Below are 27,172 nucleotides of genomic sequence, written 5' to 3'. Positions count from 1 at the left end.
GACTGGAGATGGAGTCCAGTGGAATAGGACCTGCCACCTAGACATATGCTGAGATTTGATCCCAGCAACACACACACACACACACACACACACACACACACACACACACATGAAAGATTTTAGTGAAACAAGTCCCAAGTTTAAATGTCCTCTGTAAGGCCCAGGAGTATAGCTCAATGGCAAAGTGCTTGACTGACAAGTGTGAGCGTGGGTTTCCCCTGTACTGGGTCCGGGCAGAAGTCTTCTATAAAACTCTTCAGTTCTGAGCTGGGAAGATAAATCAGTCAGTAATCAACCATACAAACTTGAGGACCTGACTTTGATCCCCAGAGCCCATGTGAAAAGCTGGATGTAGTTTCTCGCATTTGTTATCCCAGCACTGGAGAGGCAGAGAGGGATCTTGGAGGCTTGCTAGTCAGCCAGCCTAGCCTAAGTGATGAGCTCCAAGCCAAATGAAGAACCCCGTCTCAAGGTAAACAGCTCCTAAGGAACTACATCTGAGGTCTACCTCTGACTGCATACATGAAAGTATACACAAACACTAAGGAACTACAGCTGAGGTCTACCTCTGACTGCATACATGAGCGTATACACAAGCAAACACCTCATAGCACATTACAGCTTCCAGTGTGGTGTTCTTGCCCAACTTGTTCCCCCCAAAATGTCAACTTTAATAAGCTCAATTCAGTCATCATTGTTTAAACTCTTTATAATTTAGGCTGCTAGCCCTGCTAGAATGTCAGGTCTACAGAGGCTGGATCCTTATTTTTTGTTCAGATATACCACAAGAACTTAAAATTGTCCTTTGTAAGAGGACTTTTGTGGGGAATAATTCCAAGCAAGCATCAACTATGGGCACTGAGTAACTAGTTGTTGAGTGAATAAAATATGGCCTCAAAGCCATACTTTCCAATAAAAAAAGTGGGAGGGACAACAATCTGAAAAGTTGTTTATGATAAAAGTGGGGAAACCATCAAATTACTTTGTTAAAAACTGATCCATCGCCGGCCGTTGGTGGCACACGCCTTTAATCCCAGCACTCGGGAGGCAGAGGCAGGCGGATCTCTGTGAGTTCGAGGCCAGCCTGGTCTACAGAGCAAGTTCCAGGACAGCCTCCAAAACAATACAGAGAGACCTTGTCTTGAAAAACCAAAAAAAAAAAAAAACAAACAAACAAACAAAAAAAACTGATTCATCAGCTCAGAACACCAGTATCTACATTCTTGACCTTCAAAGCCACCAATGGTGGGTGTTCTTTGTGCTCGAAGTCCTAGTTAATGGTGGTTGCTGCCAAGTGTTGTTTTCTTTTTCTTTTTCTTTTTTTTCATTGCATGTATTTATTTTTTGGCTTTTTTCAAGACAGGGTTTCTCTGTGTAGCCTTGGCTGTCCTAAACTCACTCTGTAGACCAGGCTGGCCTCAAACTCATGAGATCCTCCTGCCTCTGCCTCCCGAGTGCTGAGATTAAAGGCATTCACCACCACTGCCCAGCCCACTGCCAAGCATTTTTTAAAATTTATTTAACTTTATTTTATATGCATTGGTGTGAAGGTATCAGATCCCCTGGAAGTGGAGTTATAGATGGTTGTGAGCCACCATATGGTTGCTGGGAATTGAACTCAGAACCTCTGGAAGAGCAGTCAGCGCTCTTAGCCTCTGAGCCATCTGTCTAGCCCCTGACAAGCATTTTATAGTAAACAATACAGCATCATTTGCTCTCCAACTTATCATTAGTCCCTTGGGTGATCACTAGGCTTATGAGCAAAACCTAAATTGAAAATACGTTAGTTCTCACAATTGGTGTCCAAAGTAAATTTTTTTTCATTTTTATCTTTCACTCAGTGTTCTAAAAATAACAATTCCCCACAACACTGACCAGTCCACAGCCAAATGGAATAGATGACTATTAATGATGTGGCCAGCAAATTCCCAAAGAGAGCTCTCTAGCAGAATCTGGGAAGAATATTTGTGAGCCAAGGCCCAGCTCTTGGAAGATTTGTGTCTCACACTGCAGAGGATTTGCCATTTGGAGCCCCCTCATTCACCTTGGGAAAGAAATGAGATGTAATTACTTGTGAACAGAAAAGCATTCTAAGGAACAACTCATTTCTGATAAGCATTTACAGAGTGCCTCAGGTGTACTTGATTATACTAATATGCATGAGGCTGGTCACAGAGAATAACATGGACTGACTTAGAAGGGACCTGCGAAAGACGTCATCAGTGCCCTGGACTTTTGGTCTAGTTTTCCTACACCACCAAATGGGATGGTAAAGGAAAATTCAGGAGAAAATTCCAACTAATTAAATTATTCACTTAGCACATTTTAGGTCCTGGCAAGAAAGAACAAATAAACTATAGCTTTTCTCATCAAACAATGTGATTTAAAGAAAAAAAAAAACCAGCACTCAGGAGGCAGAGGCAGGTGGATCTCTGTGAGTTCGAGGCCAGCCTGGTCTACAGAGTGAGTTCCAGGACAGCCTCCAAAACAATACAGAGAAACCCTGTCTCGGAAAAAAAAAAAAAAACTGAAAAGGCCTGGAGAAATGGTTCAGCAGTTAAGAATACTGGCTGCTCTTCCAGAGGTCTCAGGTTCAATTCCCGCATGGTGGCTCACAATCATCTGTAACTCTAGTTCCAGGGGACCCAATGCCTTCTTCTGACCTCTGTAGATACCAGGCATGTATGCGGTGCACAGACATACATGTAGGAAAAACACTCATAAATAAAAAATAGTTTTTCAAGACAGGGTTTCTCTACATATCCCAAGATGTTCTGGAACTCACTCTGTAGGCGAGGCTGGCCTTGAACACAGGGATCTACCTGCCTCTGCCTCCCGAGTGCTGGGATCAAAGGCATGTGCCACCACACCCAGCTGTAAGAAATAATTAGAGGAGGAGGAGAAAGAGAAAGAAAGAAAAAGACATGAAGAAGGCTGCTGTATTTTGTGGTAAGTATCCTAAGTGCTAGAAACCCTAACGCAAGAGGATTTTGTTGTGTGAGAGACAGACTCTCACACTGTACACACTGTAGCTCAGGCTAGCCTGGAGCTCATCATGTAACCCAGACTGGCCTATTATTCATGGCTTTCCTACTTCAGTTTCCTGAGTGTTGGGACTACAGGTATCAGTCACCGCTTAGCAACTCTTAAAATACCTCCTTTTAGGGCTGTATTAAGACAAAACTACTTTTGAAAGAATACTAAGACATGTTTTGCCTTTTTCATCACACTGACGTTTGCACTGATGGTACAAAAATAACAGTGAGTGATTATTTAACATGAATCAGAGCAGAGGCCCCAAACTATCCTAGCGAACACCATATTCTTCACTGCCGACAATAAGGGGCTAGAGACGTGACCCAGTGGGCAAGGACACTTAACGTTCTCGCAGAGGCCCTGGTTTTGCCTACCAGTTCCATAACCAGGGAAACTGGACGAGGGTCCCGCCCCAGGACCCCAAAACCAGCGTGTACGGGGCCATGACCCCTGCTGCTGGCAGTGGCAGGATTCGCTTTCTTCCCCAGAGCAACCCCTTCATCTCTTAGACCTCTTTAGAGCCACCTCAGGGAGTGCAGGATTGGACCTCGGTCCCTCCACCCGGGCAATCCTAACAACCAAAATGGGGATCCATGCCCTTCCTACTGGGGTGCACAGACCATTGACCCCAGGCACGGTCAGACTACTCTTGGGACGGTCCAGTGCTATCCTTCGAGGCATCCAGGTACACCCTGGTGTTATAGACCAGGACAGCGAGGGAGAGATTAAAATAATGACATCAGTGTCCAGTGGGGTTGTTGCCGTCCCAGCAGGAGAGCAGATTGCTCAGTTGCTCCTCCTCTCTACAGCTCCTTGTGAGGCTCAAAAAATTAAAGAGAAAAGGGGCAACCAAGGTTTTGGAAGTACCGGCCCAGCAGTATTTTGGGTAGCCACCATGGCAAATCGCCCCCAACTTACATTAAGGATAGAAGGCAAGTCCTTCAAAGGCATTTTAGATTCTAGGAAGGATGTTTCTGTCCTCTCAGACAAATTCTGGCTCTCTGTCTGGCCTAAACAGGAAGGAACGGTGACCCTCCAGGGAATAGGACAGGCTGTGCCACAAAAAAGCCTCAGAATTCTAAAGTGGCAAGACTGAGGGCCACACAGGGCTTTTTCAGCCATATATTTTGTCTGGCCTCCCTACTAGCCTCTGGGGACAGGACCTCCCACAAGAAATGGGAGTGGTCCTCACACCCAGGCACCCAAGTCCAAAAGCAGGGCCCCCCAGATGATGCAAGGGATGGGCTGGAGTCAGGGGAAGGGACTAGGTAAACTAGAGCAGGGAGAGGTTTGCCTGGTGGCATCCCTCCCTTTGGATACCAGGGCCCCGGGGGATAGGAAGGGTTTTGGCCATTTCTGATGAGGGTCACTGTTGCACCGCCAGCCCCCATACCCATCATATGGTTATTGGATGATCCGGTATGGGTGGAACAGTGGCCCTTACCAGCAGAGAAACTTCGGGCGGCTCACCAGCTAGTTCAAGAACAATTGGAGGCGAGTCATTTGGTACCTTCCACATCCCCCTGGAATACCCCGATATTTGTAATTTAAAAATCTTCAGGGAAATGGAGGTTACTACAAGACCTCCATGCAGCCCATGGGGGCTCTCCAGCCTGGATTGCCCTTGCCTGTGGCCATTCCTAGAGACTGGCATTTGATTGTCATTGATTTGAAGGATTGCTTCTTTTCCATTCCCCTGCATTCTCAAGATAGCCCTTGGTTTGTGTTTAGCCTTCCTGCGATTAACCTTAGGGAGCCCACCCTTCGCTTCCAATGGGTGGTGCTCCCCCAAGGGATGGCTAACAGTCCAACTATATGCCAGATTTATGTAGCTGCCTGTTTAGATACCCTCAGGTACAAGTTCCCTGCTCTTTACATTATCCACTACATGGATGATGTTCTTTTGGCTGCGACCAAAGAAAGGCAATGTTACATAGCCTTTGCAGAGCTACAGGAGCTCCTGGAGGCCCTCGGATTTATTTTTGCTCCCGAAAAGTTCCAAAAGAGACCCCCTTATACTTATTTGGGTCATCAAATTCAAGAAACTGGCCTCCGACCACAAAGATTCCAAATTGATTGTTCAAATTTGAAAACGCTTCATGACTGGCAGAGATTTTTGGGAGAGGTGCAGTGGATTCGCCCTTCTCTTTCTATTAAAACAGCAGCCCTTAAACCCCTTTATGTTATTCTTCCTGGGGATCCTGTTCCGACTTCCCCTAGACAAATTACCCCAGCGGCCAAGGATGCCCTACAATTGTTAAAAAGTATAGAACAAGCCCACCTTCGGCGTATAAATTATGGGCAGCCCCTTGTTCTTGTTGTACTTTCATCTAGCTTTTCGCCCACTGCCATGTTTTGGCAGACTGGTCCTATTCATTGGATACATTTGTCAGTCTCCCCTAAGAAGGTAGTGACCCCCTACTATGATCTAATTTTGCAATTGTTGTGGAAGGTACACAAGTTTAGCATCCAAACCTTTGGAAAGAGTCCTGATAAAATTATCCTTCCTTATGACAAGGAGGAGGTGCAACATCTACAGACCTTCCATGATGGGTAGACCCTGTTTATTACATCTACAGGCACCAATTTTGATAATCATTATCCCAATAGCCCCTTCATGTCTTTTTTTAAACAACACCCTGTGGTTTTTCCCAAGATTTTAAAGGAGAACCCTCTATTTGGAGCTCGCTCAGTCTTTACAGATGGCTCCTCCTAGGGTTTCACGGTGGTGGTTTCTTCTCAGGTGCAGAAGAGGGTACCCATAGGGCGGATGTTACCCCAAGCTGCTTGTTTTCCTGCTTGATGGCCTTCCAAATGTTTGAGGGGGAGCCCTTTAATTTACATACTGATAGTGTTTTTTTGTTTGTTTGTTTGTTTGTTTGTTTTTTGGTTTTTCGAGACAGGGTTTCTCTGTGGCTTTGGAGGCTGTCCTGGAACTCGCTTGGTAGTCCAGGCTGGTCTCGAACTCACAGAGATCCGCCTGCCTCTGCCTCCCGAGTGCTGGGATTAAAGGCGTGCGCCACCACCGCCCGGCCTGATAGTGTTTATGTTGCCAACATTGTTAGACCTTTAGAAACTTTTCCATATGTTCTTCCAACCTCTCAGGTTCGTTCTTTATTAGTTCAGCTCCAACATCTTATTTGGCAGCGCATGTACCCTGCTTATGTGGGATTTGTTCGTGCACATACTAACCTTCCAGGACCCCTTGCCCAGGGCAATCAATTTGCTGACTCCTTGACCCACTCCAGGTATCATCTAAAAGCCCGCTCCATTAAATTCCACACTGGGTGCCCCCTATGCAGATTACCACTCAGTGCCCTGATTGTGCCCCTTATCATAATTCTCCCAATGAGGGGGTAAATCCCCGGGGCCTCAGGGCCAACCATCTCTGGAAAATGGATGTTACTCACCTGCTGTAGGCAGGGAAATTAAAATATATGCATGTCTCGGTGGATACGTATTCGAAACTGATTTTTGCCTCTCTCCACTCAGGAGAGAAGATTAAAGATATTATTTCTCATTGCCTGCAGGCCTTTGCCTACATGGGCATTCCCGATGTCCTAAAAACGGACAATGGCCCTGCCTATGCCAGTAATCGCTTTGCTGCTTTTTGCAGGGAACATCACATTGTCCATTCTTTTGGTATTCCTCACAACCCCACGGGACAGGCTATTGTGGAGCGCACCCATGCCACTCTCAAACAATATTTTAAGAAATAAAAAAGGGGGAGTATGTTACCTCCCCCAATATTCAGTTATCCACCATACTTTACATTTTTAATTTTTTGACCATAGACAGTAATAATTTGTCTGCTATGGAGAGACATCGGAACAAACCCTCCCAGTCTTTGGGATGGGTCAGATGGAAGGATTTGAATACAGGAAAATGGCAGCCACCTACTCCCCTACTAGCTAGGGTCCGAGGGGCTGTTTGTGTTTTCCCTCCAGGAAGTGAGAAGCCCATTTGGGTCCCCGAACGGTGCATCAGGCATGTTGACCCCGATACTGCTCCCGATACTAGGAATGCTCTCCATGATAAAGATGGTCCAACCATCCCTGAACACTCAGGTAAGGGAAGTATGGGTGCTGATGAGGATCCCCCCCATTTTGATGCCAGTTAGTCATTCCAGCTCCCTGTTCATCAATTTTTATAGCACCAATAATACATTGGGAGCGGCTGCTGCCAATGAGAGATTAAAAAGTCAGAAACTAAACATTGAGTTTCCCCCTCCTAAAGGGGAATCTCTGATTTATTAAAAATATTTAATATCTCCAGGATTAAATCTCCAGGTCTTCGCCTGACACAAAGGTCGGGAAAGAAAGGGGAACCTGAGAGATCGCCCCCAGTTGGAGGGTGGATTGAGTAAATCTTAAGGCTTTTGCCTGAGGGATCATCCTCAGTTGGAGGATGGATTGAAAATGGATGAATTGAAAAAATTGGTAACAGTAAACGAGGTACTGGTATTAAATAAAGAAAAAGGAAAAGACAAAGGTATATGGAATGGAAAATGTATGTTTGCATTTATACGGGGTTGTTTATTGATACAAATTTAAGGTTAATTTTGTGAGTCATCTCTAAAACTTTTGACCAAAAGCCTGGCCTCTCCACCTTGCATCTACAGAATTAGAAGGAGTGGGTAAGGCTGTAGCCCCTGACTGTAGCTCAAATGGAGGAATGATGAGGGGCATATAGGATTTTTTAAACCTTTTTAGTTCAAGAATTGGTTGGAGTTGTTCTGTTACAAAGATTTCAATTAAGGAAGTTTCATTTCAACAGACTAATCATGACCTAGGGAAAAAGGATGACTGAAAGATGTATGTATGTTCTGAATGTATGGTGTGGCCACACTGGTATATATGAAATGTGATTGTGAATTCGTGAGTGTGAACTGCTTATATGATTAAAAGGATACTTAAATCCCTTCAAAAATAGTTAAAAAGCTACCTAGATTGCTTTAGATATAGCCAAAAGGAACATCCAGCCAGTTGGTTAATGTCTTAACAGAAAAGTTAAAAGATTTAAGTCTTCAGAGCCAGTCGATTTTTTCAGGGAACTGCCACTTGGTCAGGCCCCACCCCCAAAGGTGTCTGTGTAGATGCAAAAGAGGCCTTGTCAGCTAGTGAGGACTCTACCGGTAGATTGGAAAAGACTGCTCACAGACTTCAAATAATTTTCAAAAGTTATTTGGGACATAGTATAGTTTACAATCCTTGAATGATTCTCAAAAGTTTATGGGAAATACTTAATGCTTATGACCTTTTTAAAGGGCATCTACTAGTAATTTAGATAGTGATCCTAATTCACCTAGATAGTTAACTAAGGAGGGTAGACAAATCCTTCTACTGTTACAGTCCAGCATCAACAGATGTTAGCAAACAGTTTAAACAAAAAAAATTTTTTTTTGGTTTTTCAAGACAGGGTTTCTCTGTGGCTTTGGAGGCTGTCCTGGAACTAGCTCTTGTAGACCAGGCTGGCCTCGAACTCACAGAGATCCGCCTGCCTCTGCCTCCCAAGTGCTGGGATTAAAGGCGTGCGCCACCAACGCCCGGCTTTAAACAAAATTTAAAAAAAATAAAAAAGGGGGAGTAATGTCCCCAGTCCCCACATGACTCATTAAATAATACACTCCTCATTTAAAAAATTTTAAAATGTGAATACCAGTGAGCAATCTGCTTCAGACAGATTCTGGCATGATGGAACTTGAGCGACTTTTGCTCAGGTCAAATGGAGACATCCATGCACTAGACAGTGAAGACCCGATTCTGCCCTATTTGGGGTCGAGGGCGTGTTTGTATTTTCTTGCAGGAAAAGAATAAAGCTCGGCAGCTGTCAAAACATTTGGTGAGATGCATGGAGCAGAGAACAACTGGACCTGAGACCGTGGGAGCCTGCCCAAGCCAGTTAGAGTGAGATCTCCTAAATCAGTGTTCCTGACCCTTGATGTCATCAAATCTGCAGCCCGAGAAAGAAAGAAAACAGTCGGTTGGAGATTTCCAACCGGCCTGCTGCATCAACCTCCTGGACTCGTGAGTTTTTATCCCGAAGCCAACAGAGAACTGAAAGATTAACAGTCTGCCCTTGACACACTTTGAAACAAGAGAATTCATTTTTCCAGTTTTTCCCTTTGGGGAAAAAGACCCATTTAAAACATCTGGACACTGGTATGGACCATGATGCGTGGCAAAAGCCCCCCTTTGAAGCCAGGCGTTGATGATATGCCTTTAATCCCAGCACTCGGGAGGCAGAGGCAGGTGAATCTCTGTGAGTTCGAGGCCAGCCTAGTCTAAAGAGTGAGTTCCAGGTCAGGCTTCAAAACAATACAGAGAAACCCTGTCTCGAAAAACCAAAAAAAAAAAAAAAAAAAAAAAAAGCCCCTTTTCAGTATTTGAATAAGACACAGCCACTTGAAATATCAGCCTTGGTGGTTCCTGTTTCTGGAATCGTGTTTTCCTGGAGAAATGCAACTTGTCCTAATGCGGCAAAAAAGGAGACTTTGGCATCACGGCCGCTGTGGCCAAAAATTGCCATTGTCCAATCTTCCGCTAAAGCAGAGACTGTGAGCAGCCTTGCTGGTAGAGTTAGCGAAGCGCTGTCCACCCAGAATGCATTCAATTCACACATTCAGCTGGGGCTGCTGACGTGAAATCAACAAACTGCATCACTACAGGAACAAATCGGTGCTCTGTGGAAAGTGCAACAAGCCTCCTGTTCATATTTTTTATCATGCTACATGTGTAACATCAATAAGTGTACCTAATGTATCTGTGCAAGTGCACTTTCTAAATGCTTTCCTGAGTGGATCTTGGAATGATTGTAAACTTTTTTTTTCTAAAGATTTATTTATTTATTATGCATACAGTGTTCTGTCTGCATGTATCCCTGCAGGCCAGAAGATGGCACCAGACCTCACTACAGATGGTTGTGAGCCACCATGTGGTTGCTGGGAATTGAACTCAGCACCCCTGGAAGAGCAGTCAGTGCTCTTAACTGCTGAGCCATCTCTCCAGCCCATGATTGTAAACTTTATCACTGTTTTGACCATCAAATTGTAACTGTAAATTACATGTGTGTTACTCTTGTAACAGAGGAAGGCTGGTAAAATGCTATGGCCCAGATCGGGGGATGGGTACGGTGATGGGGAGGCGCTATGTCAATGGGGATCCTGGGAGTGGTGGCAATGGCGATAGGCGTTCTGGCTTTATGCCGAGTTCAAATGTGCCTTGTTCCATAGGCAACAGATTTGTCACCAAGTATTGTTCACCTTAACCCATGGCAATCTTGGTAGCCATGAAGTCTGGTTATAGATGATTCAAGGATGAGGTTCTCTGATGTTGGGCAACCTGTGGGGAAGAAACCTCCCGCCTAAGACAGGGATTGCCAGGTTCCCCAAAGACAGATAAGGGAGGGGTGACCCTACTTGACCTAAGACAGGAGTGCCTCACTAGAAAATAAAAAAGGGGGAATTGTGGGAACAACAGACTTTGGCCGGAGGCCCACTTCCCCATCAGCCTGGGAGCAGGCAACTGTAAGACAATGTTTACTAAAAACATGTTTACTAAAAACAATATGGTGCCAGGAGCAATAAATTCCTGATAAGGGCTTGCCCACGGGAACACCCTGACCTTGACCTTTTCCAATGACTAATCTCCTGACCCACCCACTGCCGCCTCTGGTGTCAGAGCATATAATAACCAGCCAGGGTAAGAATAAAGTGAAGCCTTCTTGAGGAGCCTTCTGGAAGCCTTCTTGAAGCTTTCTTGCATCACTGACTGGTCTCTGTGTCATCAATCCCGACACCCATTCTCGGACACAGGCACCCAACCATCTGTAACTCCAGTCCAGGGGTTCCTATGGCCTTCTGGTCTCTTCCAGCAGGCAGGCACTTGCTACACATAGGAACATGCAGGCAAAACACTCACACACATGTAACCTTGGCTGTCCTGTAAAACAAAACAACAAAAAATATTTTATCTTCTCTTATATTATATCCTGACTGCAGTTTCTTCTCCCTCTATTTCTCCAAGTCCCCACACATACCTCCCCACTCCCCCAGACCCACTCTTCCTCCTCCGTTTCCCTTCAGAAAGGAGGTGTCTAGGGATATCAGCAGAACACGTTATAACAGATTACAATAAGACTTGATACAAACCCTCCTATCAAGACTGGAAGAAGGAAAAGGGTCCCAAGAGTCAGTGACAGCCTCCACTCCCACTGTTGAGTCCCACAAGAACACCAAGCTACACAACCATAACATATATGAAGAGGACCTAGCTCAGACCCATACAAACTGTGACTATCACTTCAGTCTCTGTGATTCTCTGGGCTGTATTCTTGTGATCCCCTCTGGTTCCTACAACCCTTCCTCTCCCTCTTCTGCAGGGTTCCCTAAAACTAAAATTTTTCAAATAAATCTTTTTATCTTAATTTGTTAATTTTATTACATCGTGGCCCTTAAGTACACACCTTTTGTATTATTCCATATGGTGAAATTGTGTGTGTGTGTCTTCTGTGCATACGAAAGAAACAGGACAATTAGCTCCAAGAAAAGCACTGACATGATTGTTTGAGTTGTAGCTGAAATGACTGTTTTGCCCCCACAGAATATTATGGTTACTTGAAATAAAAAAGTGACTAACAATTTACAAAAATAAAGCCAGTCACTTCCAGAAAAGCCAATGATAATATTTGAGCTTTCAAGAGAAGGAATTTCAAAAAGCCTGCATTCTCACCTTGTAAACTTGCCAGCTTTCCAATAGTTAAGGATTTTTTTTATTAGATTGGTGGTAATGTTAGCACATGATTTATTTTTTAATATTGTGAAAATAAGTCAACTTTGGGGACATCTCCATTACGCAGGGAACTGATATTTTAAAAACTGTTAATATATCAAGTTGGAAAATCATGTGGGTAAAATGTCTACCCAAAGTTCAAGTGTTCAGAGGACTGGTTACAAGTCTGTAATTCCAGCTAGGCAGGAAGTTACAGGTTTCAGACCACCCTGGACAACTTAAACTCTTTTTCCTAGTAAGACATAAAGGACAGCCAGGAGTTGAAGCTCACACTTTTAATCCTAGCACTCTCAAATAAACATATAAGTAAATGCAAAGAAGGGCCAGCAAGATGGCTCAGCAGGTTCTTTCTTGCTCCCCAAGTTGTTCTCAGACCTCTTCCACACAAGTGCCACGGCGGGCGAGGGATTGAGAATGTAGCTCAGGGGCAGTGTTCATCTACCATGCACAAGGCCCTAGGTTCAAATTCCAGGGGTTCAAATCCCAGCGCCACATTAAAAAAGAAAGAAAGAAAGAAAGAAGGAAAGAAAGAAAGAAGGAAAGAAAGAAAGAAAGAAAGAAAGAAAGAAAGAAAGAAAGAAAGAAAGAAAGAAAGAAAGAAAGAAAGTGTGGGGGGAACCTCTTTAGCTTGGCGGTGGTGGCAGCACTCGAGAGGGAAAGGCAGGTGAATCTCCATGAGTTCAAGGGCAGCCTGGTCTACCGAGTGAATTCATGGATAGTCAGGGACACAAAGAAAAACCCTGTCTCGAAAAAAGAAAAACGAAACAAACAAACAAACAAAAAACCCGCTGACGATCCAAAATTTGCAGCACCTTGGGACTGGGGATACAGAATGACAACTCCCAAACGTAGGAGACTAGAGGAAACACTCACTGAGCACTGATCATTTATGAATGAAAGAAAGGGCAGTAATACAGAACCGTTCCCTCCCCCCATATCATAGCTCATGGGCCGCCTGGTCTCCATCACGCCCGGTACCGCCAAGAGCATGAGCGTCTTTGCGCTCCGCCATCTATCACTCGGTGCTCGTCCCTCCTCCCTGAGTCGGCCCAGCGCGACACATCGAACTGCTCGGCCACCGCGCGCCTGCGCCATTGGCCTGTCAGGCAGAGGCGGCGTGGGGAGCGCTGGGAGCGGCCGCGGCGTGCGGGAACTGAGGTAAAAGCCGGGGCTTGTGCGGAGCCAGGCGGTGCACGAGCTGGCTGAGCAGGGTGAGCGGCGCGCGGGTGCTGGAGAGCCTGGTTCCTGTGAGGGAGGCGAGCTCGCCGAGCAGGGCCCGAGTAGGCAGACGGGGTACTGAGCCCCGAAATCGCCAGCGCGAGCCCCTTGCTGGATCCGGCCATGGAGCCATGTGTCCCAACTGGGAGACTGGAGAATCCAAGTCTGTGCAACAGATGGAAAAACTGAGTTTCGGGGAGGGAAGGTTCTGCTCGAAGTCACACCAAGTGAGCATCGGACCCCCTTGGTGCCGGGCTGCCCTTTTCCCCATCTTGTTTACTTGTTTATTAGGTTCAGAGCAGGGACTCCCGGGGATACCATAAGGCCCCTACTCTCAGCGCTCAAAGGTTTGGCAGATCAGTTACGATGCAGTGGTCGATCTTTACTTGTAGCACTGGAGAAAGCAACTTGGGCTATGTGGAAGGCATGATTGAGATGCTGTGAACGCCTCCTGCAAAACTTGGCGGCTGTTGAGACGTATCGTCTTGATATCGGGAGTCATGACGGTAATATTGAGACTTTCGAGTCAGCTTAGTATTATGATTAGTTAGGCTCACAATTATTCTTGTTTCTTAGGTTGCATGTTTTTTAAACCCAGAGATGGAGAGCAGAAACTCTAGATTCTAGCCACCTGGGTTTTACATGCCTTTTTTATTTTGTACACATTTGAACTTAAGTCTAATGGGCTGTTTGAGAGCCACAGATATTCCACAATAGTACCTGGCATCCGACTGGGAGCCAACACACAGTCCCCAACTTCAAGGAATTCACTTTTTTTTTTCTTCTCAAGACAGGATATCTCTTCTTAACAGCTCTGGCTGTGCTGAAACTCGTAGACCAGGCTAACCTGCTTCCCAAGTTTGTCCAAGGAACTAATTTTTTTTTTTTTTTTGGTTTTTCGAGACAGGGTTTCTCTGTACCTTTGTTTTTTCTTAGAAACAGGGTTTCTCTGTGTAGCCCTGGCTGTCCTAGAACTTGCTCTGTAGACCAGGCTGGCCTGGAACTCAGAGATCCACCTGCCTCTGCCTCCTGAGTGCTGAGATTATCTTGACTTTGGAAAAGAGAGGTAGCAGTTTGGATTGTTTCTCCAAGTGTAAGCCTTCATTTGTGTTTAGGGAGTTATCTTTGTTACTGAGCTTATGAGAAGGCTAGAGAAGATGACTGAATTACTGGGAGACTCTTAAGTCTGTCTTTCAATGTCCAAATGTTTTCAAGAAATAAGAGTTCATATGTTAGGAATCCACTTGGTAGCTCTTAACTCCTTCAGAATCGTACCCATCTTTGCTTTCCCGTAAAGCAGTGGTTCTCTACCTTCCTGATGCTGGATCCCCTTAATGTAGTACCTCATGTTGTGGTGACCCCCCAACCATAAATTATTTTTGTTGCTATTTCATAACTATAATTTAGCTACTGTTATGAATTATAATGTAAATTTTTTGGATATAGGGGGCTGCCAAGGGGGTTGAGAACCACTGGTGAGAAATGATGCTATAAATGCTGAGGCTGGGCAGTGGTGGTACATGATTTTAGTCCCAGCACTCGGGAGGCAGAGGCAGGCAGGTCTCTGTGAGTTCAAGGCCAGTCTGGCCTACAGAGCAAGTGCCAGAATAGGCTCCAAAGCTACACAGAGAAACCCTATTTGAAAAACAAGAAATAAAAAAACCTTCCTGTGTTTTCTTGGAAGACTTAGTATTTGCTCTGTTCACTGTATCACAGATACATCCCTTTCATTGCACTATGGCAGTATATTGTAATTTGCTGAATTTGTTGTCATCTTTTTGGGGGTTATAATTTTTTTATGTGGGTGATTATAATTACATTGTTTTTCCATTTCCTGTATTCTCTCCAACTCCACTCCTTTGCCTGTCTTGCTCTCTTTCCACTTTGTGGCCTCTTTTTCTTTAATTTTGTTTTGTTGTGCGTGTGCGTATTAACACATAAATACAACCTGCTTGGTCCATATAATGTTCCTTGTATGTGTATGTTTTCAGGACTGACCATTTGATATTGAGTAATCAGTTGGTGTGCACTGTTTCCCCTGGTCTTAAGTGCCTATAGCTTTTTGCTTAGGGCTGAGGCCTTGTGAGCTTTCCCTCTCAGATGTTAACATGTCTTTTGGTGTCCTCCTTGTTCGGGTCTTGTTAGGCTGCCATGCTGGTAACACTTCATGGGTATAACTTCTGGCATATCTAGAAGGCATGATCCCACAGCACACTTCCTGTCCCTGTCTTTCTGCCCTGTCTTCCTTAATGATGTTAGTTGGGACTGGGCTCTACAACTCTGTGTTTTGATTAGTTGTGGTTTTCTGTACTGGTCTCAGTCTTTTGTGAAGGGAAGTTTCCTTAATGAGGGGTGAGAACTACAGTTCTCCAGCTAGACCCTGGGAGAAGCTTGCGTTTTTCAGACAAGGTCTCACTCAGTATATAGTTTTGGCTGTCCCTATGTTGTCCAGGTGAGTGCTGAAATAAAAGGCGTGCGCCCCTGCTGCTGGGCTTGAACTTGTCTTAAAGAACTCAACTGCAAGGGTCGGATGTCTTTAATTTATGTTACTCTCCCAAAACTAGAGATAAAACTCATGTTGTTTAGAGAAGATGAGAAAGATGACATTTGAACTGCAACTAAGGAGTGTTTCATACTGTGGTAACTAAAACAGGATGAGTCTGGTATAAGTGGGAATTACTCGTAAATAAAAACAAAACTAGTACTGTGTGTCGTTTATTTGTGTTACATCTCTTTCCCCACACCCTGTGCTTGCAGTTTTGTAAAAATGGAGTTTCAAGCTGTGGTTATGGCCGTTGGTGGGGGATCTCGGATGACGGACCTGACTTCCAGCATTCCCAAGCCTTTGCTCCCGGTTGGAAACAAACCCTTAATTTGGTACCCACTGAACCTGCTTGAGCGTGTTGGATTTGAAGGTGAGCTGTGGCAATGACAGATGCAGTCGTAAAACTCTCAGTGTGTTTGATCCCAATAATTTGTCAGCATTATGAGAGTGAGAGAGGACAGAAGATAGCAGACTAGGGCTGAGCGTTTGCTGGAGACTGGACGCTTAAGCTGGAGACCCAGGAGTACCCTCTTACTGTGTGGGGAAAAAACGAGAACATAGTGCTAAATATTGCTGTTAAAGAGGGGGTTCTCCACAGTGATCCAAGGTGGCCCTTTAAGGGTATCAGAAAGACAAGACTGAGGATCTAAACCTGGTTGTCTATACTTGCTGAGAATCTGTGATGTGCTTGGTAATATTTTAAGCATGAGAACAGAAGACTGAAAAGACAGCTCAGGCAGACCCTGACTTCTAGAACCTTCCTTAAAATCTGGTAGGAAGAGTTTTTGTCTACTTTTTGCTTGGGTCAGATTAGATGGATGATTGATAATGCTATTAAATGAGACAGGGAACAGGTTTGAACAAAGAAGAGTTCAGGTTTGGCCATATTGAGTTTGAGGTATCATTAAATAGAATGAATCAAAATGCAACAAATCACGGTCCTAGGGCCCAGACGTCTGCAAAATGGTTCATTTAACTGTGAGAGTTATAGAGACCCATAAACATTTCTATGCTGTAGTCTAGGTCACATTGGTTTTAAGAGATTTATTTTAAAGATTTTCTTTCTTGGGGCTGGAGAGACGGCTCAGTGTTTAAGAACACTTGCTGCTCTTCCAGAGGAATCTAGTTCAGTTCCCAGTTCCCACATGGCAGCTCAGACCTCATAACTCACAACAAATGGTCTGTAACTTCAGCTTCAGGGAATCTGATATTATTTTCTGGCCTCTGGGGGGCACTGTATATGTATGCACACAGATACATACATAACACAGATATAAAAATAAACAAATTCTTTGTATTGTATGTTTTAATATTCTTTAGGTTTACTTTATTTTATGAGCATGAATATTTTTACCTCATGTATGTATGTATGTGTACCAGGTGCATGCCTAGTGGCCAAAGAAGTCAGAAAAGGGTGTCAGATCCCTGGGGACTAGAGTTACCGAAGGTTGTGAGCTGCCATGTGGGTGCTGGGAATTGAACCCTGGTCTTCTGAGAGCAGCCAGTGCTGTTAACCACTGAGCCATCTTTTTGGGACGTATAGGCATGGATGTGCAAATGTAGGTCAGAGGGCAACCTTCGAGAATTGCTCTGTCCTTCCATCATGTGGGTACTTGAGATTGAACTCAGGTCAGGCTTGGCAACAATCCCTGAGCCATCATACTGGCCCTATAGACTTTTTGTTTTTTAAACTGGAGTTGTTCGTTGTTTTATTTTGTTTTGTTTTTGAGACAGAGTTTCTCTGTGTACCTTTGGAGCCTGTCCTGGAACTTGCTCTGTAGACCAGACTGGCCTCAACCTCACAAAAATCCACCTGTCTCTGCCTCCTGAGCGCTGGGATAAAAGGTGTGCACTACCACTGCCTGGCTTTTGTTACTGTGTTTTGTTTTTTGTTTTTTTGGTTTTTCGAGACAGGGTTTCTCTATAGTGTTTTGGAGGCTGACCTCAAACTCACAGATATACACCTGCCTCTATCTCCCAAGTGCTGGGATTAAATGCGTGCGCCACCAAAGCCCGGCTTTGTTATTGTTTTAAGAAACCCATTTTACAGATTTAGAAATTTATTGGACATCCTAATGCATTTTAAATAGATTTATTTTTGACTGGTAGTGGTATAAGCTTATAATCCTACCTGCTCAGGAGGCTGAGGCAGGAGGATCACAAGTTCAGTGACAGCCTGGAAAGCCAAAACGGTTCTTATCGCTAGAAAAATAGAATAAGATACCTTACTTTTCATTAGTAACTTCGTGGATTTGTTATTTGAAACTTTCTACTTCTGACTTGTTATAACTTTAGTTCATACTCAGCAGTAGTATTTTGTTGTATATGTAATGACTACTGTGTTTAAAATCCTTTCTTACTGAGGCTCACTCAGAATTTGAGGGGTGCTTCCTAGATGTAGAATTTTTTTACTAATAATTTTTTGAAAAAATTTTGTTAATGTATGATAAGTGCAATGTGTTCATACCTGTTGTTTGCAGAGGCCAGAAGAGGGCGCTGGATCCTTTGGAACTGGAGTTACAGATGGTTTGTGAGCCACCATGTGGGTGCTAGGAACTGAACCTGGGTCCTCTGCAAGAGCAGCAAACAGTCTTAACTGCTGAGCCGTCTCTCCAGCCCCTAATCAATTAATATTTGGGTTTTTGTTTTTGTTTTTTGTTTGTTTGTTTGGTTGGTTTTTTTTTTTTTTTTTTGGTTTTTCGAGACAGGGTTTGGTTTCTCTGTGGTTTTGGAGGCTTGGGTTTTTGTTTTTATCTATTGTACTTTATATGTATGAATGGCTTGCCCGCATGTATGCATGTGTACCACATACATATCTGTTTCAGAAGAAGTGTCGAGAGGGGGTTAGAACCTCTGGAATTGGCGTTAAGGATGGTTATGAATCACCATGTGAGTTCTGAGAACTGAACCCAGGTTCTCTGCAAGGGCAGCAAATGCTTTTCTTTTTTTTCCTTTTGGTTTTTCAAGACGATAAGAAAGGGTTTCTGTATGTAGCCCTGGCTGTCCTGGAACTCAGAGATCTGCCTGCCTCTGACACCCAAGTGCTGGGATTAAAGTCATGTGCCATTACCACCTGGCTGAGCAGCTTGTGCTCTTAACAACTGAGCCATCTTTCCAGCTTCTAATTAATTATTACTTTTTTTTCCCCAGGCAGGGTTTCTCTGTGGCTTTGGAACTAGCTCTTGTAGACTAGGCTGGTCTCGAACTCACAGAGATCCTCCTGCCTCTGCTTCCCGAGTGCTGGGATTAAAGACCTGTGCCACCACCACCCGGCTTAATTATTGCTATTTTTATTTGTATTTTCAAGACAAGATCTCTCCACATGGAAGCTTTTGCTGATCTAGAAACTAATATAGATCAGGCTGTCCTCAAACTCAGAGATCCACCTGCCTCTGTCTCCCAAGCAAAAGGTTTAGAGGTGCCTGCAACTATATCCAGCTTAATTAGTTTTGAGACAGGTTTTCAAACTTGTGTAGTAGAGGATGATCTTGGACCGCAGTCCTACATGTACTTTCTGAGTTCTGGTATTATAGACATGTGCCACCAAACTAAATTTTATGCAGTGCTGGGGATAGAATACATGATTGCATGCATATAGAGACCAACTCCAGCCATTTTTATACACCTATCTAGTATGTGTGTGTGCGCACGTGCGTGCGTGCGCCTTTAGTGTATGTATGCATGCTGTGGCTCATGTGTGGAGGTCAGAGGTCAATTTTTCGAAGTCTGTAATTCTCTCCTTCCACTATGTGGGCTGAGGCCATTGGGCTCAAGGAAGTGCCTCTACATCTTACCAGCCCCTGCTCTCTTCGTCCCTCCCTCCCTCCCTCCCTTCCTCCCTCCCTTCCTCCCTCCCTTCCTCCCTCCCTTCCTCCCTCCCTTCCTCCCTCCCTCCCTCCCTCCCTCCCTCTCTCCCTCCCCCTTTCTCTCTATCTTCCCCAAACTAGGATCCTCAGGCCTGCTAGGTAAATGATTTATCATTGAGCCATATCCCCATCCTTCTTTATCCCCCCCCCCAAAAAAAACAAGAACAGGCTCCCACTAAATTGCTAAAGCTATTCTTGAACTCATTTTGTAGTCAGGTGGATCTTGAATTTACAATCTTCCTGCCTCAGCTTTCCAAATATCTAGGTTTACAGGCCCACACCACCACCTGACAAAACGAAGGCTAATCCCAAAATCACTATGTATACCAGACTAAATTCAAACTCATAATCTCTTACTTCAGAGTGCTAAGATTACAAATGTGCTCCACAACACCTACCAAACAGAACTGAGCATCTGCTATACTCTGCTTCAATCACACTTTCTCTATCTCAGCAAATGAGAGCACACACACACTTTTTTTTAAATTAATGATAAGGGGTGGAGGATAGATTTGGGAGTAGTTGGTAAATACAATCAAAATATATGCACGTGTGAAATTCTCAGAAATTAATAAAATAATTACATTAAAAATTTAAAACAACCAGGTGTAGTGGAGCATGACTCTGGCCCCAGCAGAGGCAGGATCTCTGTGAGTTTGAGGAACAGAGTGAGTTCCAGGACAGCCAGGGCTACACAGAGAAACCCTGTCTGGAAAGACAGACAATTTAAAGTAATGCTCACTTCAACAGAGCATATACCACAATTAGAATGATACAGAGAAGATTAGCATGGAGCCAGCCCAAGGATGTCAAGCAAATGTGTGAAGTTTTCCACTTGTTTTCCTCCTTCCTGCCTTCCAGCCAGCACCCCTGAGTCAGTGTGCTTGTAATGTTGTTACTTTGTGAATTTGTTGTTTCTGTTTCCTGGTGATGCAAAGGCATTGCATGTGGGAGGTGAAGGAGCTCACTCCCTCCAGAGCCGTCCCTGTCTGGTTTTCCTGTAATTTGGGTAGGTTTTGGTCTCATACCTTGCTGCAGAAAAAGAAAGGGGGAAGAAAAGGAGCTGCAAGAGATTGCAAATAGACCTCCGCCAAACTGGCTGGGTCCTTAGAAGCCATTTCTTTCCTTCCCCTTGAAGGGAAAGCAGCTTTTCTCACTGGTACATTTAGAGTTCCCCCACTGTAGGGTGGTGCCAGTTCTGGCAAGTGCCACCTCATCACAGAATCCTCAGCGGGGCCGAGGTTGTTAACCCTGAAGATTAAGCTCACTGTTGGCCACTGCCAAGTTTGACCGGTGTTTTAAGGATATTGGTGTTGAATGTGGGAACTGCATTATTAACTCATTCAACCTGTGTTTGGTGATGATTTTCTGTCATTTTAGGAGATTAAATATGGAATGGGAAGACAATTTTAAAATCGCAATTAAACATAAGCTGGTTTTCCATTAAAAAATAAAACACATTGAAAAGCCTCAGTAATATTAGCAGTTATTATCTTTGATTTTGAATTTGTGAGACAAGTTCTCACTTAGTCCGTGGTGGTCTTCACTTTGGCAATGATGGCCTTATTCCTGATCCTTCTGTCTCCACCTCTGGAGTGCTGGCTTGCAGGCCACAGACATGTGCTACCACAACAGAGCACATTTGACTGAACGATCGAAATTGCCTTGGTGAATGAATTTCTGCATTTGTCTATTATTTCTTTCAACTTATAGAAGTCATTGTGATTACAACCAAAGATGTTCAGAAAGCACTCGGCACAGAATTCAAGATGAAGATGAAACCAGATATTGTATGCATTCCTGATGAGGCTGACATGGGAACTGCAGATTCTCTGCGCCACATATATCCAAAGCTTAAGGTAGTAAACCATTTCTTGACTTTTAGTCTTATTGAAGATAAATAATGTATTGTTTGGCAGTACTTTATAGTTTACAAAAAACTGTTTTTAGACAGGGTCTCACTATGTGGCACTGGCTGGCCTAGAACCTGCAATGTAGATCAGGCGGGACAAAAACTCAGAGATCTGCCTCTGTCTCCTGGGTACTTAGATTAAAGTCATGTACCACCATGCCTGGTTTTTGTTTGTTTGTTTGTTTTTGTTTTTCAAGACAGGGTTTCTCTGTATTGTTTTAGAAGCTGTCCTGGAACTCGCTCTGTAGACCAGGCTGGCCTCAAACTCACAAAGATTCACCTGGCTCTGCCTCCCAAGTGCTGGGATTAAAGACGTGTGCCACCAGCGCCCAGTTGGTTTTAGTTTTTAAGACTTAAAATATATTGTGTTTTTTGTTTGTTTTGAGACAGTTTCATGTAGCCGAGGATGACCTTAAACTCTTGATTCTCTTGCCTCTACTTCCCAAGTGCTGGTATTACAGACTTGTATCAACAAACCTAGTTTAATATATCTTTATATCCTTTTCATTATTGCCCATTTATTCTTTAACTGCTCTTTGGTTTGATCACTAGTAAAGATTTAGAAATTCAGTCAACGTAATCTGTTTTCCAAGTAGTAATATATCTGTTTTTGAGACATAGCCTCATTTTGTAGCCCAGCCTGGACTGGAATTTTTAGTTGATCTAAGCCACCAGTTTTCCAACACCAGAATCCTCCATACTGAGTATTTTAAGTGCAGTTTCCACCCCAGTCACACTCTGAGGTGCATGGACATTTATCTCCATTTTACAGATGGGAAAAGTGTATTTTGGAAACTTGAGTGGCATGTATGAAGGAAGAGTATCCATTAGGTGCCAGAATCTTGGTTGATGCATTGAATAACCAAAGCATTGGAAATATTATGTCTTCTGGGTACAGCCAGGTGGCACATGACTCAGTGAAAATTATAATTTGAACATACAGTAGTGGAGTGGGTTAGAATCCGGAAGAAGTCAGACGTGAACCAGGCGCCCTCTAGAGGAGCATCAGGAAGTGTTGCCTGCCCGGCTTGTAAAGTTAGAAGAGCTTCTGGAACTAATTTGACTTAGGAAAGCTTTACTTCTAATTGGGCTTTGCAGAAAAAGTGGGAGTTTGTGATGGTAGACATGTGAAGAGTGGGAATCAGACAGATAACTCCTGAAAAAAAGTGAAAATTTCTGAATAATCTGTATTTTAACATTTGAGGAATTATTACAAAGTTTAAATACCAGGGATTATTTTAAACCCATGTTATATAAAGACCTCCCTCAGGATAACCTTAAACATCTGAAACTTTCACTTTTACATGTTTTTATTTGTTCGAAATTTGCCAAGAGAATACATATCTTTGTTGATTGAAAGCAACAAAGGCCTGCATTGTAATAACAGCTAATTGTTCACACATTTGAAATGGGAGGGGTGAGGGTTGAAAACAACAGAGACCTGTATTGTAGTAACAGCTAATTATCCACACATCTCTACCTGGAACCTGCCTGAGCACTTCTGAGGATACTCAAATTTCATACAGTGAACAGTATATCTTGGAAAGTAATTTATTACTTTGGAAATTTAATACCTGTTCTTAGAGACTGCCCTGAAGTAGAATTAGTTTATTAGCCAATTATGGTCACAAGGATATAAAGTTTATTTTCTGTAGGGTTAACCAAAGCATTTGTTCTGAAGATCTCAACAGAGAGCATTCATATCTAATAGTATATCTAGATTTCCAATCCACACAACCCCCTGGAAAGAGAGACATCAGTTTGCTTTACTATGGAGAAATTTGACCTTCTTTATTGAGAGAACTTAAATAACCTACTCCAAAGCGCATACCTGCCTGGATGCTGACCCAAAGCTAGACCCTGTCTTTGAGCTCTTTGGTTTTGCTTTTGAGTTTTGTCTTTTATAAGACAGAGGTTTGCCATTAGCCCAGGCTGACCTCTGACTCTCAACCTTAGCCTTCTGAGTGTAGTACCATGCCTGTCCCTACCCCTGAGTTTTGTTATACACTTGTACCCATTGCATCTACCTCCTAAAGTGTAAATCCCATTTAAAAATTGGCAGTCTCAAGGTGACACACTCCTTTAAGCCCAGCACTTGGGAGGCAGAGGCAGGTGGAACTCTGAGTTCAAGGACAGCCTGGTCAGAGTAGCCAGGGCTAACAGAGAAACCCTCTCTTGGGAAGAAAAAAAATTAGCAGTCTCCTAGTAGTATGTAGTGGTACTCCTGTAGAATCCTTGATCTGTAAGTATAAAGCTCTTGTTTCTTCATATCTTTCTCTTCAATAAAGGAAAGTCTGGCCTTTCATTCCAACTTGCTGTGTGGCTGGGGGTGAACATTAATTCCTGATCCTTCTGCCTCTACCTCCCAAGTGATGGAATTACAGGTGTGTGCCACCATACTCAGCTGAGACTTGAGTATTACAGGAAGACATCACAGGAATGCGAAGTCCGCTAGAGTAGGAATGTGGTCTATGCTCAGCCCATAAAAACTGAGTGGCCCCTTGGACAGTGAACCGGATCTGCATTTGAGCCTTTGCCTTTCTGTGGCCATTGGTCATTGGTCATTAATGCTGTTCTCGGACAGTGAACCGGATCTGCATTTGAGCCTTTGCCTTTCTGTGGTCATAGGTCATTGGTCATTAATGCTGTTCCTGCTTGCCCTTTAGAAACCAAATTTGGTTATTCCTTAAATAAATGTTCTAAGAGCAGGTTAGTGAGGTATACTTGAGGCCTGAGTAGACCAGATCTATAATAGAAGCCTGTGTTAAGCATTTATCTTATGCTTCAGGTCTCATTGCTGTAGCCACAGGCAAACCTCATTTACTCTCTGCCTCAATTTCACAATTCGGAGAGCAGGGATAATGATACCAGCATACTAGTTGTTAGAGGTCTAGTTATTTAAATCCTTTGATGTAGAAGAAGAACTATTGTTATATGTTTATGAAACATGCTACAACAAAGAACAAATTATGATGAAATCCCCTGGAGACAGCTTATTAGAAAAATTGAATAAACACTCTATTTTTAGATGTGTAGAAAGCTAAATGTAAGTTATTTTCAGTTGAGTGTTTGATGTCCTTATCGAGTTACAAATCTCTGTCAGTCTTTCCTGGAACCTTTCATTTAGCCCAAGGTTTTGTTTTTGTCAGATTTCTATCTGTTTGGAAAAAGTAAGTATAATTTGGCCAAGGGAGGATCTGAGAACTTGGTCCTGACTTGCCTAAAGACTTTTTGTAAGCAGTAACTTTCTTCTGATGAATGCTTTGGTGGGCTGCAGTATATCCCTGGCGATTGCTTCTTTGCTACTGCTCTTAGTGAAAATTCCAGGTGTTAACAACAGAACCAGACAGGGGTTTTCAAAGCCTTTTTATTATTGTTGTTGTTTTTTTTCTCCTTCTCACCTTGAGAATGCTCAATAGAGCTTTTCCCTTGCTTATACTAATCTCATAGATCCACAGCTTGAAATGTTTCCATCTCATTGCTGCTATATAGAAATCTGGTCTATGGGGTGGGGCTGCTTACAGCCTGTCTTTCATTTGATAAGGCAGAAAACTTTAAAGCTTTGTTCTTAAGCTTGATTTCTTTGAGTGTTTTCTTTCCCTATAGGGATCTCTTTCATGGAACAAAGGGATGTAGGGTAGTGGGGACTGATATAAGCTAGGAATTTTGATAGAAAGTGTAGACTGTCATCATAAACATCGTTGGTGAGTAACGAGCATCCTATTTGATTTAGACATCTGGAAGTGCCTGTTAAGATGACCTATCCTACTCTGAATTGTTAGATGAAATTATAGATGACTAATAGAATGTTTGGGTAAGCATTCTGTCACCATGACCAAGGAATTCTCTATAGGAGCCTTTACCTATTCAGACTCATAGCTCAGGTTCATCTCTTCCAAGGAGGAGCCTTCCCTGAATTCCTACAGCCAAGTTTAGTCTTTTTTTTTTTTTTTTTTTCTTTGTAAGGGAGATGAAAAATGTCTTGTCAAGGGGCTAGGGAGGTAGCTCAGCCAGCTGGACAAGCGTCAGACCCCAAGTTTAGATCCCTGACTCCCATGTAAGAAGCCAGTACAGCAGAGTGCAGCTGCAACTCCAGCCCTGGAGGGGCAAAGACAGGTGGACCCCTGGAACTCATAGCTAACTAGTCTATCCACATCAACAACACCAAGTACAGTAAGAGGTTGATTGAGGAAGACACCTGGCATTGAGCCCTGGCCTCTACCTGCGCTCACACCTACATACACCCTTGCATAGGCATGTGTCACACACAGGGTGGGGATTCATATATTCTCCATTTATTAGACTTTGTATTTTGAGACAGAGTCTTTCTAGGTAGCACTGGTATAATAGATTTCACCGTATACAACAAGCTAACCTGGAACTCACAGAGATTCACCTATCTCTGCCTCCCAAATTCTGAGATTAAAGTTGTGCACCACCACACCCCATTTCTGTGTATTAGAATTTGGGCTAGAGCTGTCTCTGGGTCTGACATAAAGAATACGTTAAATGAATAAATGTCAGATAGAAAAACCCTGTCTCAAAACAACACACACACACACACACACACACACACACACACACACACACGTACGTACGTACGTACGTATGTATGTATGTATGTATGTATGTATGTATAAATGTTTTTTTTTTTTTTTTTGGTTTTTCGAGACAGTGTTTCTCTGTGGCTTTGGAGGCTGTCCTGGAACTCGCTTGGTAGTCCAGGCTGGTCTCAAACTCACAGAGATCCGCCTGCCTCTGCCTCCCGAGTGCTGGGATTAAAGGCGTGCACCACCAACGCCCGGCTGTATGTATAAATGTATGCATGTATATATGTATAAAATATATAGATATAATATACATTTGTTATAGGAATATATATGTTTATCTTTTTTTCTTTTCTTTTTGTGTGCCACCATGCCCAGCTTTTTGTTGTTGCTATTGTTTGTTTGTTTGTTTTTCGAGACAGGGTTTCTCTGTATAACAGTCCTGGCTGTCCTGGAATTCTCTTTGTAGACCAGGCTGGCCTCAAACTCAGAGATTCATCTGCTTCTGCCTCTCCAGTGCTAGGATTAAAGGTGTGCAATGCCACATTATGTGTTTTTTAAAAATAATTAATTAATTTTAGTGTGTGTGTGTGTGTGTGTGTGTGTGTGTGTGTGTGTGTGTGTGTGTGTGTTTGCTATAAACATAAAAATAAATTTAGACACCGGGTATTGGTGGCGCACACCATTAATTCCAGAACTCGGGAGGCAAAGGTAGGTGGATCTCTTTGAGTTCAAGGCCAGCCTGGTCTACAGAGCCTTCAAAACAATACAGAGAAACCCTTGAAAAAAAGGTTTCTTGAAAACCTTGAAAAAAAACAAAAAATAAAATAAATTTAGAAAGTGATGATAAATTCAACTTTTTATGTTTAAAGATTGCTATTTTATAGTATCTTTGAGCAGAGAATTAAATATGGAAAAACTGGGGCTAGAGAGATGGCTCAGTGGTCAGGAGCATATACTGCTCTTCGAGAAGTCCTAGATTCAGTTCCCAGCACCCACATGGCAATATGCAACCATCTGCAACTCCAGTTACAGGAGACCTGATGCACTCTTCTGCCCTCCATGGACACCTGACACACACATGGTACACACACTTACATGCATGAAAGAAATCCATCATATACACAGAATAGTATTTTAAATAAATAAATATGGGACAATTAAATGTCAGAAGACTAGATGGCTATTTACAGAAGTTGACTGAGGTATATAGAGTCAGAGACTGCGAGTGTTTGTTAATCTAGTTGTATGATGTGTCT

The 27,172-nt window shown here is 43.3% G+C and overlaps 1 protein-coding gene and 1 non-coding gene across 5 annotated transcripts in view; both read left to right on the top strand.

Annotated features, from left to right (window-relative positions):
* The first annotated feature begins 12,866 nt into the window (after window positions 1–12,866).
* The window catches only part of Eif2b3 (eukaryotic translation initiation factor 2B subunit gamma), a 55,036-nt gene continuing 40,730 nt past the window's right edge, over window positions 12,867–27,172 (top strand). Inside the window, exons 1-3 of one of the 4 annotated variants that reach the window (XM_040756883.1) lie at window positions 12,867–12,983; window positions 15,801–15,958; window positions 21,168–21,313. In XM_040756883.1, coding sequence (XP_040612817.1) covers window positions 15,811–15,958; window positions 21,168–21,313 — 294 coding nt within the window. In that variant the 5' untranslated portion in view covers window positions 12,867–12,983; window positions 15,801–15,810. Of the gene's footprint in view, window positions 13,037–13,075; window positions 13,271–13,526; window positions 13,550–15,800; window positions 15,959–21,167; window positions 21,314–27,172 lie in introns of those variants that run through there. The other 3 variants (XM_040756884.1, XM_040756881.1, XM_040756885.1) reach the window with 3 other exon arrangements.
* On the top strand, window positions 20,191–20,295 carry LOC121144225. Its single transcript, XR_005881544.1, has one exon. It is a non-coding gene; the product is annotated as a U6 spliceosomal RNA (small nuclear RNA).

The sequence above is a fragment of the Mesocricetus auratus genome, unplaced genomic scaffold (assembly GCF_017639785.1).
Source record: "Mesocricetus auratus isolate SY011 unplaced genomic scaffold, BCM_Maur_2.0 Super-Scaffold_100014, whole genome shotgun sequence".
In the NCBI taxonomy this organism is placed as follows: Eukaryota; Metazoa; Chordata; class Mammalia; order Rodentia; family Cricetidae; genus Mesocricetus; species Mesocricetus auratus.
Note: the sequence above shows the minus strand (reverse complement) of the source record. Positions and strands in the feature narration are given on the sequence as shown.